At 27.7% G+C, this 14,616-nt stretch overlaps 1 protein-coding gene across 2 annotated transcripts in view; it reads left to right on the top strand.

Annotated features, from left to right (window-relative positions):
* Positions 1–13,031, top strand: part of LOC141529819 (uncharacterized) — a 34,588-nt gene extending 21,557 nt beyond the window's left edge. The window contains exons 2-3 of one of the 2 annotated variants that reach the window (XR_012479665.1): positions 10,079–10,441; positions 10,739–13,031. Coding sequence is in view for 1 of the 2 variants with exons in the window: in XM_074246534.1 (XP_074102635.1) it covers positions 10,079–10,383 (305 nt within the window). In the remaining variant the exon portion in view is untranslated. Of the gene's footprint in view, positions 1–10,078 lie in introns of both variants that reach the window. The other variant, XM_074246534.1, reaches the window with a different exon arrangement.
* The last annotated feature ends 1,585 nt before the right edge of the window (positions 13,032–14,616 follow it).

The raw sequence follows: 14,616 nt of genomic DNA, 5'->3' as shown, positions 1-14,616 counted from the left end.
ATATTATACCTAATCATCTTTATAATCATTTTTGACTATTTCACGATTCGACAAGAGTACTTCCTGATGAAAACCTAATACGAACTCACGTAAATTTCGCCAGAGGATTACTTTCGAAATTTTGTCTAGACTGAGAAAAACACTATGGAGAAAAGTCTTTGGTAATTAATATGCATAATGTAGCTCATCTTGTTGATGATGTGGAATTTACTGGTCTACCTACTAGCTAATTTTCAGCTTATGCTTTTGAAAATTTTTTAGATAGTCAGAAAGTTCATACTATCTGGACATTGAACTCTCGCTCAGTTCGCAAGACGTTATTTATATGAACAGAAAATTACTCGCAAAAAAGCTTCTATGAAGCCTGTGTTTGAAATCCTGAAACGACAGAGTTACAAAATTAAAGCCCTGAAATATAAGAGTTATTTTATTCGTTTAACAGCACCTGAAAACATGGTAGTATTAATAAATTCTGATGTATTTCAAATTAGAAGTATTAATCAGAAAGATGGACTTTAATTAATGCGAGGAAAAGTCTGGAGCATTAAAAAACCAATTTTTGAATATCCTTGTGATTCAAGTATTCGTAACATGTTCGAGTGTAGTTGTAAAATCTCTGATTCTCTGGAAAAATTTGAAGTTAACCGTATTTATAAAAAATTGGTGGCTTTGGAATCAAAATCTTGTGATGATAGGCCATTAAAATTTATGATACTCTTATTGCATTAAAAGATAAAATTAAAAACTTTTGACTGACATTTAATCCAGTTATCAACTGTAGTGTATATTATATTCAAATTCAAACTATGACAGTTGTATAATGGTTGAAGTACTTGTATCGTGTTTAATCATAATTATAAATTTTTTTAAATTAAAAACAATAACATTTTTTCAAAATGTCAGTGTATTTTTAATTCATATCATTTATTAGTGATCTGTGCTATTTATTTAACAATATTAACTATGATGATTATCACAACTTTTAACTTTTTTAAAGTAAATAAGCACAATTTTAAAATTAAGTTATATTCAACTCACTAATATACTTTAAAATTTTATTTATTTATAAATACAAAACTTACATTTGGTTATGTGACAAAGCAGTATGCAAGTAGTGGTATTCATGTAAATAGCCATATTGGGTTACTATGGCAACCTAAAAAGAGAGAAATATTTTGAGAGATTTTTTAACATGGTTGAAAACAGAGATAGATAGAGGTCACCTGACTCGTTATTTATTTGTCATGGTATAGGTTTGAGAATCATAAGGGTTATTATATATTATTAATCAGTTTGTGCAAATAAGTGAAAAAAAATTAAGGAACATTAATTACGACAGATATTATTATTGTTATTACTATACACAGGTAAATTAATTTTTATTTCGATTATAATGTATTAAACAAAAAATAAATAAAAATTCATTTTTTTTAGCTTCAAGAAGAATGGACAATCAGAACTTATATGATCTCGTCCAATTCACATCGACGAAAAAAAAATTAAAGAAGTCGAATGCTTACCTTCTTCGTGGGTAACATATGATAAAAATACTAATAAATGTTCAACTAAATACCTCCTTCCATCCTACAAAGCAGAAACGCTTGAAAAATTGCTTAAAATGATGAAAAATTGTGAAGCACCCAATGATGACTGGCCAACATGATATGTTACGGTTAAAGGACAAGCAAGTATGATGAAATTTCTGTTTGTTCTTCAGTAGACAGGCTAAATGTATTTTATAAAACACGTTTTTAATTTTGCAAGATCTTACGAGGAAGGTATGAGAAAACTTTCTGTCTTAGAGACAGAAAACCATGCCTTTTCAGGCGTAGATGTTCCACCTGCTGAAATAACTGCGCGAATTGAACGAGAAAAACGTCAAGAGCAATTAAAAAAAGAAGCTCACAGCATGATGAAGTAAATGCAGTTATCAGTACAGTCCTCTGATATAGTGGATTATGATGGTCTGAGCTCATCTGATCACAAACATGAAAATTCATCTGACGATGACAAACGTGATAATTTTACATGTAATAAAAGAAAGTCTTCGATCAGTAGCAATAAATTTACAAAAAAAAAATTAAAATAATAGCTGCTGATGGTATTCAAAGTGAACCTCATATTAATTTAATACCTAGTAAAGGAAACAAAAAGATATTAAAAAGTGAAGAAATTTTAGATTTAAATTTACAACTTATTCATGCCCCACAAGAATTAAATGTTGTTAACTTTTCGAATCAGCTATTAAACAAAAAGAGTTCAATTTATAATCGATATAAAATAAATTTTCCTTTTAATAACCAAAGACGAATTCGAAAAGTTCCATTGTCGTCTTAAAACTGAATCATCATTACGGTTAGACTTTATTTCTCTATTGAACTTTTGGTATGCCCTGACCATAACTACAATAAGTAAACAATCAATTAATTTATTTAAAAGAATGCTAATCAAGAACTTAGCTTTTAAATCTACCGGTTCTAGAAAAAGTGGTGAGAAAACTATCATAAAAGATTTTGAAGTTATAGAGTGTTTAAACGGCGTTTTTAAAGCCAACAATTGTGGTAATCCATCTGATATTTTACAAGCTGTGGGAGTTATTTTAAGTAATGCAGAAGATTTGGAGGGCAGTCGAAAAAAATGAACGTTATTTTTATTATTTTATCATGGATTTTTATGTTATTAATGTTTCTCGTTTTATGTTTGAGATTCTAATATAATAAATAAATCAATAAATTTTATAATTATTCCGTTTATTAATTGTTATTATTTATTCTATGATTATTATTATTTTTATTTGTAATAAATTTATCAATATTTATTTTTAAATAACCTCAAGAAGATCAAAAAATGTCGCCATGTTTTATTTGATGTCTAATAAAACTGGCCACACTGATAGAAAATTTATGTTGACTCAAGAGATATTTTCTTGATCTAAGGATTTATTTTGAAAAACAAATGATTATTTTGCTTTAAGGATTTCTTATCTTGATTTAGATTTTCTTGGCTTAAGAGCTATATTATCTTCAACCGATACATTTAGTTTTTCAACCAAAATAACATTATCGTTTAAAAAACTTAAAATAATTCATCAAAGTATTCTTCAAAAACTAAATAGTCTTTAATTGTTATACCGAAAAAAAATTATTTCTTGGAAATAAGTAAATGAATGACTCAAAAAAAAGCCATTCTTAACACAACCCGGTAACATCTTGAATCAATGTTATCGCCTATCTTGAACCAAAAGACAAAAATTCTTGAAAAAAATATATCTATATCTAGTTTCAAGAGTTCAAATTTTGAAGATAAAAAGTTTCTTGAATCAAGATTGTTTTTCTATTAGTGCAGTAACTAGACAGTTACTGGATATTATACTAGGCAGTTCCTAGTTTAAGTCTAGTTAAGTTAGCCAGTTATTGGCCAGATACTCGATTAGATTTCTACTAGAGAATCGTTACCATTCTACATAAGACTAAGTTCTATTCTTTTCTTTCCTTGTAGGCAGTTTATTGATAAAATATTCCCATCCAATAATTGAAAGTTGTTTTAAATTAGTATATTTCGTACCTAGGCCAGTAAAGTAAGAAATGTCTCAGATCACATGTAATTGTTGGCCGAGGTGAAGCCGACGTTGACAAACATGTGATCTGAGGCTTTCTTATTTACTGGCCAAGGTTAGTATACTATTTTTCTGTTCGACACAGCCAGAAAGCGGCAACTTCGTTTAGCGCAGCGGCCCGAAAGTTGGCGCTTTCTGGCTGGAGGACAGAAAATGCTGTTTTACACGATATATGCAGATGAGGATAGCATAGGATAAATCTAAATCATGACGACATTGTTCACTCTGCAATGATATAACGACATGTGCCATTTTATTCTAATTAGGATCATTCTTTTCCAACTTTTCATATTTCTATATGTGTAAGAAGCAAATTCAAAAGCATCTTCCTAATCAGTTTAAAATTTTGCATGTCGTACCAAATCCAGAGTGAACAATATATCGTTATACGTAACGAACTAATATATTTTTATAGAAGAGAATTAAATAATAATAATGGTTACTTTTTTTGTATCAGTCTACTAAAGATAAATTGTAAATAACAAATTAGGTGAAAATATTTTTGGTTAAAAAGTATATTTTGATAGAATTTTTCACTTGAATATATTTTTACCTTCTAAAATTGTCAAACGTAATTTTGCCTCTAAACACTTAATGTACGTCATAGTTATAGTGTCTCGATTTTATTGAATTAACGTGTATCCATGGTTTTGTGGCATCGCTCATTGATAGTCGGTGCAAGTATTGACCTCATCTTATGTATGCAGCGAATATTTAAACATCCCTAAATGTTAGCAATCGACTTTTAACATCTCTATTTGTAAGTAAATAACGCTATTAGATATATTTCTAGTCGTTGCTATCCTTTTTTCTTTAATTAAATTTTTTTTAAACCATAAAAAAGAATTCGTATGTTCATAATAAAAATTAATTGTCGTTGATGATGAAAAGATTTGTTGTAACCTGATCGATAACAAATTATTTAAATATTTAATTGAATTATATAAATATATATTATTTAAACTATCCATGGAATCAGAAGATCATTGATGCCGCAATACATTTACTGATGTACTATATCTCGAATTTAACTTGACATGCAGCTGTTTAGTCGACACTGGTCGCAAATCAAAAGTCATGCGTTCACAGACTGTATGCTATGTCCTTTTCTATCCTCCTGTAGTATGAAATGACACTCAGTTAAGTAAATTTAAATTATATGTAGATCAACCATCATTGCTGCATAATATTGGCTATATGCCAGGGCTCAGCATTGAAGTCGTCTACTGCTATTATCGCTCTTTCGAATTTGATTTTCGAAAATAGAGCGAAACAACGTTACTATGTAAAGTATATATACTATGTATATATATACATATATATCTTATACATATTAGCATCCCAATATTAAGACAATATCTGACATAATTTCACTCAACAAATATGTTTGCATCTGTTTCATTATAAAAAGTACATCAATGCACTAAGTTTATCTTAATGGATTATCATTTATCGTAATTGAATAAGAAACGTTAGAGAAAGTTTAAGAGAGTCGAAAATTCATACATTCAATAGAATGGTTATTGTGCGTAATGAATTAGTCTTGCCTGATATTATGCACCCGAAAGATATCAATGATTATAAGTACAAATGTATTTTTTATCAACGTTGTCTAATTACATAATAATGACATCCTTCGAATAATTTATATTATGGCTATTCCACCAATTTTTGGTAACTATTTAATATTTTTTTCACTTGTATGAATGTTCTATATTATAGAAAAAAAAAATTTTTTTTTTAATTTGACTAGCAATAGTTTAAGAGCTGAATGAAAAACATATGACATTATATCTTGTGTATCTTCTATGTAGGAACATTCTCATAGATCACGACACAGAAGCGAAAGAGTTTAAAGACCACCTAGACAGCAAGATTTAATCACAACTGACAGTACAACAGCCATCAAATAACTGTTCTTTATTCAGTTATTGATGATTCTTTCATTTTATCGGATAGGATACATTTTATTAATTATTTCTTCGTAGCTTTTTTTAACTTCCCGCTAAAAAAATTGAAAATTTTCAAAAATCGTGAAGTTATTAGTTTCACCCCGTTTTTTTGGAAATCGAGTTTTCATCGGATCTCGAAGTTTCAAGGTCCTAGAAAGCTTCCCTGACTATTCCTGCTGTGTGTGTGTGTGTGTGTGTGTGTGTGTGTGTGTGTGTGTGTGTGTGTGTGTGTGTGTGTGTGTGTGTGTGTGTAAACCTTTCATAACTTTTAAACAGCCTGACCGATTTCATCGCGGTTGGTGCCATTCGAGAGGGCTTGACTAAACTTAGATTATGAATATAATTTGAACCAATTCGGACGGTAAATTTTGGGGAATCTCAAAAAAACTAAAAAAAAAAAAAATTTTTTTCAATGTGGTTTTTTTCGAATAACTTTTGAACGGCTCTACTGATCGATTTCAAAATCTCATCAGCTCTTAAAATTAAAAAACCACTTCGGTCACTGCCAATCCGGTGAAAATCGGTTATTTCGTTCGTGAGTTATCGTTAACGAAAGAAAACCGAAAAAAGTGTTTTTTCGGAATTACTTTAAAATTCAAAGTCCGATCAAATTAAACTTAAAGATTCTTCATGAGGCTTGAAAACTGCGTAGAATGCTATCAACCACCGAGGAATCGGTTTATTTATTAAAAGTTATTGCAGTTTAAAGATTTGAAAAATAGTGTTTTATCAAATTTCTATCAGACTTTTGATCTCGAAGAGCTCAGAAGCATACAAAAGTTATTTCTTTTAGCTTGAAGAGCTCAAAAACGTCATAAGTGTAATTTCCAGTATAGGTATGGAATTGGCGGGAAGTTGCAGGGATGGCCGTTATGGTCAACCGTTTTATGGTCAACCCGATATAGGGTTAAGGTTTTACATATGTAGATCTTCAATCGCATGCTCCTAAATATATTTTTTAAAAAGCAAAAGATATTTTTTTATTGTAATTTTGAAATCAATCACAGATTAAATTTTTTTTTTAATTCTGTCCATTTTTTACTTTTTTATTTATGAAAATGCGTAAACAACTATCGAAAAAATAGTAAAAAGAAATAATTCAATTCCCTCTCAAAATAAAAAATTCATTGACAAAAATAAAACACATTATTGAAAATGTGAAATTGTACAATAAGTTTTTCCAATGAGATAATCTTAAAAATGTTAGAGAAATCGACTCAAAAAAAAAAAAAAAAAAAAAGGTTTATTTAATAAATATAGTTGCATAAATTTTAATTTATTTATAGATTAGACAAAAAATAAAAATACAAATTGGAACTCGTTTTTGTTTATTTTGCATAGCTGACAAAACTGAATTTAATCATTAGACTCATTCCTCCATTTTGCGAAGTAAAATATGTACTTGGCGTAGTTATGTTTCTATCATGATTATAAGACTTAATCCAAATGTACTACGATATTATTAAATGCAAAACTTCAAAGCTAAATTCATGAAAGGATTTAGATGTTACATGTTAAGTTTGAGAAATTTATAATTTTCTTTATATTATTTAAAGTTTTCACTAGTTATATAAATATACTTAGTATACAAACATTTATATTTAGCTGAATATATATTTATTTGGGTTCACACAAAATATTTGAAGAAAAATGTTTGAAAACAAATATCTTTTGCATTTTTCTTTAAATATATATTCTGAAGTGTAAATTCGTATATTTGGCGAAGATAGGTAAAGTGACGTAATAAATAAGTGTAAAAGCGAAAAACATTATAGCCATCAACGAACAGCGTAGTGGGTCATGACAACCATCCGATAGTGACGTCTGTGACATCTACCGCGTTCGTGTTGCACTCTTCGTTCTTAATAAAATGTACGTCTCTTTCATATGTAGATTTTTTGCTGTCAAATTTATTAAAAGAGGAAAGATGAAAGAGTTTTAAGCCGAGAATATTGTGTTTATAATTTATTCTCTTAGTCCAAACTTACTTGCTTGTAAATACATTAGAATGTATTTACATACTCAAAAATGTTTGAAACATTGATTCATATTATTTTTATAACTTCATCATCTAATTTGTTGAAACTTAAAATTGCTCTAATAAAACAACTTTTTCCATTAGTGAACAGAATCAGAAATAATTTAGTCAATTTTTATTTAGAAAGAATGAACAAATTCAGCTGAGCTATGCACAGTTATACAGACTTTAATTTGAATATAATCAAAACACCTTTTTAAAATCTCAAAGCTATGAAGTCTGGTAATTTGTCTAGTTTTCGTTTACCGGGAATGATATTTAAAACAAGGAATTTTCCAATTTTTAAAAATTTATAATTTTTTTCTGAGCGTTAAGCCAAAAAGACGAATTACAACAAAGCATTGCGAGTAGTAAGACATAGTCCGGAAGAAACTATATTTTAATCGTTGTGTTCGGAATGTCGCAAAAAAATGGGACCCGTCAGCCTTCGGACGGACTTGTTCTCCTAGCTATATCGATGTCGGTGGGACACGGGCATCAATTAATCACGATGAGGATCGGGGATAACCCTGCACACCAGTTCACCATCAATATAATGCATCAAATATCCACACGTGGGACGGTGCATAACCTTTATCCATGAGAAGATATCAGATACCTATTCTTCCTCTCCAAAAAACTTTTCTCTTTATGTGTCTTTCTTTTTCGTCAACAGTCTCGCTGTCTGTCAGTTATAATGTACCTGAGGTTCATTTTGAGGCCGTTGACATTCTGATTGAAATCAAACAGCTCAACGAAAAAATTAATCAGCTTCGCTCTTCTTTATTATGGCTCTTTTATCTTTGCATGACATCATACGAAAAAGACTAAAGTGTAAAATTTCTGATGAATTATTGACTGAACATTGCAATTTTTTATCCCGTGGAATGAGGCGGTTGTTCAGGCAGTGCTTTGCTGAGCAATATGAAAAGCGTGGTACATCGTGAGGAAACCGATAACGCACCCATTAACCATTTTATTTTTTTCTTTATAACCAAAGAACTAAAGTTGCTTTATTCAACACGATATTTTCACTAATTTAAGCATTTAGCAAGTCATAATTTTGGGGTAATGTTTTATCTATGTCCAGCACATTATGAATACGAAATTTAAAATCAACTAAATGAGGTGGATTTTTTATATTATTAATGTTTCGCTAAAAAATGAAACACCTGACAAAAAAGCTATTGATACCTGCTATGATTATTATGAATTAATTGCGAGCAAACTTCAAAAATAAATTAATATTTTCTAAAGAGATTGACTGAATTTTCTCATAGAAACAGGTTAACTTAACGCAAGAGACCCCAAGTAGGATCGATTTATATTATTTCGAGGGTTGTCGTATAACTAAATATATATGTCTATACATAACTTTAAGATTACTTGCCCTCTAAAAAAATTTTTAGTCATTTGAATTTTTTTTTTAATAACAAACTTGAGGTTTTGATGTGTTTATAAAAGTATTTTCATCACATTTGTACACTTTCATTATTTTACAAGTGCAGTACAATAAGCATTCCTTGCAACACATTAACTAAACTTTAATTCTTTTCCGACTCGAAGTATCGGTGAATCTAGATATGAGTTAATTGGAGATAGAGCCAATTAAAATCTATTGTAAGGCTCTATGAGTGAAATATTATTTGTTTTAGTGTAGACAAGCGCCCCCTTCTACATTTTTCCAGCCCCCTTTCTAGAAAACAGACTATAGCTCTCTCATTTTAAGAATGAGATGTACGACTTATATTAAAAGTAGGGATTCAAGGTCGACCGGGAAAGGGTTAAGTGTAAAAATTCAATACTTCTGTAGAAAATTGATACTTCATTTTGAAAAAATCGGTATATTGTTTCATACATCACACTTGCGCAGATAATTAATTCATAAATATAATTTAGGAGCATGGAAGTTTTCAAGTAAAATTTCTAGGAACAGTTGGCGTATTAATAATATTCCATTACTGCAGCTAATGGGACGTAACTTTAATATCCGCGTGTATGAAAATTCCTTGACACACTGAAACTTGAAATTGCAATTTTGGTTAGCGATATAGTCCATAGTTTTTACACAAAAATGTATATAATTTGCATTTAAAAAAAAATCTCTGAGTAAAATTAATTAAATTTTTTCTTATTTATAAAGTAATATTAACATATACTATCTTCGTGTGGATGGTATTTTATGCAACATGAAAGGAAGTTGATTGTGTCATTCTATGAAGTTTAATTTTCCTGAAAATAAAACTTACAGAACTCTCACGACAATAAATCTAATCCAACTGATCATGCTTTGTCTCAAATACTATATTTATAAGCTAAGCTGTAAAAAAGAGTAACATTTTTTACAGGTTGTTTGATGATTGGAAGAAAATAAAACAATGGATGTTAATTGTATAATGTATAAATGAACAGTTTATATACTTGATAATGATCATTTACTGCGAATGAAATGTTGACAGCTTTTATTAATGTTCTGTTTTAATTTTGTTTTAGGTACTGTGAATGCTAATGGTGAAACAAAACGTCAAAGAACATCTTACACGAGGTATCAGACTTTAGAATTGGAAAAAGAATTCCATTTTAATCGTTACCTAACAAGGCGGCGACGTATTGAAATTGCACATGCACTGTGTTTAACAGAACGCCAGATTAAAATATGGTTCCAAAATCGACGAATGAAGTGGAAAAAAGAACACAAGATGGCGAGTATGAACATCGTACCGTACCATATGTCACCATACGGGCATCCCTACCAGTTTGCACCGCACCCGAGCCAGTTTGCCCATTTGGCTACATAGGACGAGTTCTCGCCCGCCGAGCTCGGAGCGCACGCTGTCCGGTTTCCCAGTATGTACGGTGAGCAGAATTTCTAAGGCTTCCTGTGATATAACATCCCATCAACTTGTTAACAAGTTAAAATACGATAGATCCAATGATATACTTGACTTGTTCTGGAGCACTTGAATGATTAGTTGTTTCATTTATCCATCTTTGTAGACAAACAATCTACCATCAAAACCAATTACATCAATCACATCTGAAAAATTCATTCATTTATTCCAATTTAATACATTTTATTTATTGACCATTTTACAATCGCATGATAAACATTTATATAGACTGAAACATAACATATCATTCAATTGCTTACAGATATTTTTCTAAGTCAATTTGACCGATACAAGTTGAAGGAAGCTCATTAGCAAAAACTTAAAAATTCTGCTGAAATAATATCCGTACACCTGACCGATAATTCATCAAGACTGGACGATACTCCGAGATGACTCTCGTAAAAATGCAATAGTAAATGAATAATCGATTTAAAAATAATTATAAACTTTAAATAAAATCTAATTAAATTGCAGAGAGTCAGACTTTGTGGGCGAGGTGGAACAATCTCATTAGTTTGTAAGAATAAACTTCGATGAATATAATTATTATACGACTGTAAATGCTTGAAAATAATTTGTTTTATCTTTTTCGTAAGCGGCCGAAAATGTTTACATTTGAAAGCCTGAAGAAAAAAATACAAATAAAAAGTACTTATACTTTCAAGCTTCCCTCAAATGATCGCTTGAGTGGAAAAGTTGCAGCATTATAATACTGCTATTCAGTTCAATAGTTATATAACATCAAATTTAAGCTCCCTACATTGATTTAAACTTGGTAAGACCAATTATTTAAAAAAAATTTTTTTCGTATTTTAGTTATTACGTATCCCTAAAAAATCGAATACATCACACTTAATTTAAGCGGGATTCGAACTTAGTATCTTTGAGTTCAAAAAGACTTGTGACAGTTGACCATAGTGCTATGTTCAGATTTTGAGTTAATGACTATTTTATTATTCTCGGTACTGATACATCAGATATTCAATCTCATGATTTTATACAATTGAACTATTTATTTTAAATTTAGTTTTAATTTAATTTCATTAAAGGGCTGAGCTATTTGAACTTAATATCTCTAGCCAATTGAACAGTATTATGTAAAGTTCAATTTAGCTTTAACAGTGAGTTAATGTTGAAACTTTTCAATTCAGGCGAATAGGTAAATTAATTTATATGATTGATACTTTATCACAATTTTTTCTTGAATTTGTAAATTCTTACTAAATAAGAATAATTTTGTTTGTTAAAGTTAGACTTAATAATAGTCATAAAAATAATTTTAACAAAAGCAAAATTAAGAGCAATTGGTTAGAACGTTAAATGTACAAAGTATACCGTTCTATATTTGTTACATAGAAATTAAAATTTAAAAAAAAAAAAAAAACGATGTCTCAATTAAATTTATAGAATATTTATAAATGCCTGATAATACTCATAGCTTTTTCGATAAACAAAAAAATTCAATTGAATCATAAAGCATGTCTACGGAATATAAAGATAAATAAGAAAAGACTAAACTGTTCTTTTGTTTTCTATGTCATCTTCCAAGAAATAGTTTTGAGTAAATAAATTGCACATTAATCATTTAGTTAATGAAAATTTTACGAAAACAATAAATGATATTCAAGTCGCTTTTAATCAAAAAATAAAAAGTAAATTACTCAATAAAAAATTTCTTTGATTGCAAAAATACATAAATATGTATAAATTATTTTCTGATATTTCAAATAACTTTACAGTGTAGTGAATATACTTTTTAATTTTAAATCACTGAAAATAAATGTTTATTGATTGATTACTATCACTTAGTCAATGGTAGTGATTTTATTCTGAATTACAATTTTGTTTTGTAGAATTTTTAAACAATATTGTCAAAAGATTGTATCATATTCATAAACATAATGACTAATTTTCATTTGTTACAAGTCCAGATAGTTAAATTTTCAGATTTATACCAAACTAAGATGATACTTTATGAAATAAAATTATAATATGGTTGCATACTTAATAAAATAAAATGTAATTACTCTTAAGCTCTTGAGTTACATGTTTGTTGAATAATTCAGTTTGATCAATCATGCGTCCTTGATAATGTACTGAACTTTAGTAATGAACTAAAACTGACTAAAAATTTTCAATAGTGAAATGAAGTGTTCACAATAAAATTAGTTGAGCAAGATGACGTTTTTGATATAAAATTGTACATTATTGTAATTGTGGTGTTATGTCTTGTGATATGAATCTCACAAATAAAAATTATATTATATGAATTTTCTTATATTAAGTTATTAAACAGTTAATTAATGTTTTCAAAAGACAAATTCGGAAGCATACAGGGATTTATGAGTATACGACAAATAAGTTAAATAAATTAAGCGATTGTACATAATTATTACAAATATATAAATATAAATACATATAATACTAGTAAAAATGATTAATTATGTTGGCGTGATATATTGAGAAAAATGAAAAGGCTGAATTTTTACTCGAAATGTCTCAGCTTCCTTTGTTTCAATTTATAAAATATATGACGATACTTCTGTATCGATGTATTTAAATTTTTATTTATTTATTACAATAGTTATTATTATTATTATTATTATTATTATTATTATTATTATTATTATTATTATTATTATTATTATTATTATTATTATTATTATTATTATTATTATTATTATTATTATTATTATTATTATTATTATTATTATTATTATTATTATTATTATTATTATTATTATTATTATTATTATTATTATTATTATTATTATTATTATTATTATTATTATTATTATTATTATTATTATTATTATTATTATTATTATTATTATTATTATTATTATTATTATTATTATTATTATTATTATTATTATTATTATTATTATTATTATTATTATTATTATTATTATTATTATTATTATTATTATTATTATTATTATTATTATTATTATTATTATTATTATTATTATTATTATTATTATTATTATTATTATTATTATTATTATTATTATTATTATTAATTTTACTTATTATTCCTATTCCCATTATTGTTATTATTATTATTATCATTATTATTATTATTATGATTAGCATGATATTGCTTGAGTGAATCTATTGTATGTTGATTTAGTTCAGTGTTAATATTAAATTTTATTTGTTTCGTTATAATTTTTTTGTTATTTAACTCTGCGTGTCGTCGGTTATATACACGCTTAAGCCTACGCGAATAGCTTTTATTCACTCATGACATAACTAAAGTCAACAAGTGAACTAACAAGAATCACAATCGTCATTTTTCCAAGTATATTTTTTCAATGAAAACTAATACATTTTATAATATAATTGTAGCTATGGAAAATCTTGAATCATTATTTTTCTGTATAATAATATTATTAAAATTATTATCCGCACACTTTCACTTAAGGCATTAGTATGTCTTGATTGGTCATTATTTTTAATCTTAAAAAATGTATAAAAAATTATATTAGAACACTGAAATTAAATAAAATGTCATGTAAAAATATTTATGTATTTCATTAGCACAAAATTTGTCCGAAAATCAACCGTAAGTATTAGATTCGCGTAGATTTTCTTTATAAAATGTTAATCCATTCCATGTAATATACGTGATAGTTTTAATAAAAAAAAAAAATATTGGCTATAACAATATAAATTTAGAACACAAATATGTGTACGAACCTATAATTATTATATATAATTAAAACTGTAATTATTAAATGGTATGTCGAAAAGAAAAATCGTTCTTTCTCCTTCTGCCTTTTTATATCAGTCATCTTCCTCAGTACTGTAGTCTACAGCACTTATTGCACAATTCAGTAAGTGTACAAACAATAAGTAATTGCAATGTTCAATGAATTACAGATTATACTATTATACGGCAAACACTACTATTTTTTGCTAGATACTTTTATTTTGCAATAAAAAATTTTGACATTAATCTTTTGATTATTCATCCAAAGACTCAAAATGAAATAAGCTAAATACCTTACATAATAAAAAACAATAATTCAAAGTGATATGATTGTATGACTTTTAATCAAAATAAAAAAATCTAGAAGGCGGCATCTTCTGCAAACCACTCTTGAAAGTGGGTTCAGCTATTGTAGAGCTCTAAAC

Source organism: Cotesia typhae, unplaced genomic scaffold, assembly GCF_013202065.1.
Source record: "Cotesia typhae breed Kobodo isofemale line unplaced genomic scaffold, CoteBio_Ctyphae contig_48, whole genome shotgun sequence".
NCBI lineage: Eukaryota > Metazoa > Arthropoda > Insecta > Hymenoptera > Braconidae > Cotesia > Cotesia typhae.
This window is presented reverse-complemented; position numbering and strand designations above follow the sequence as displayed.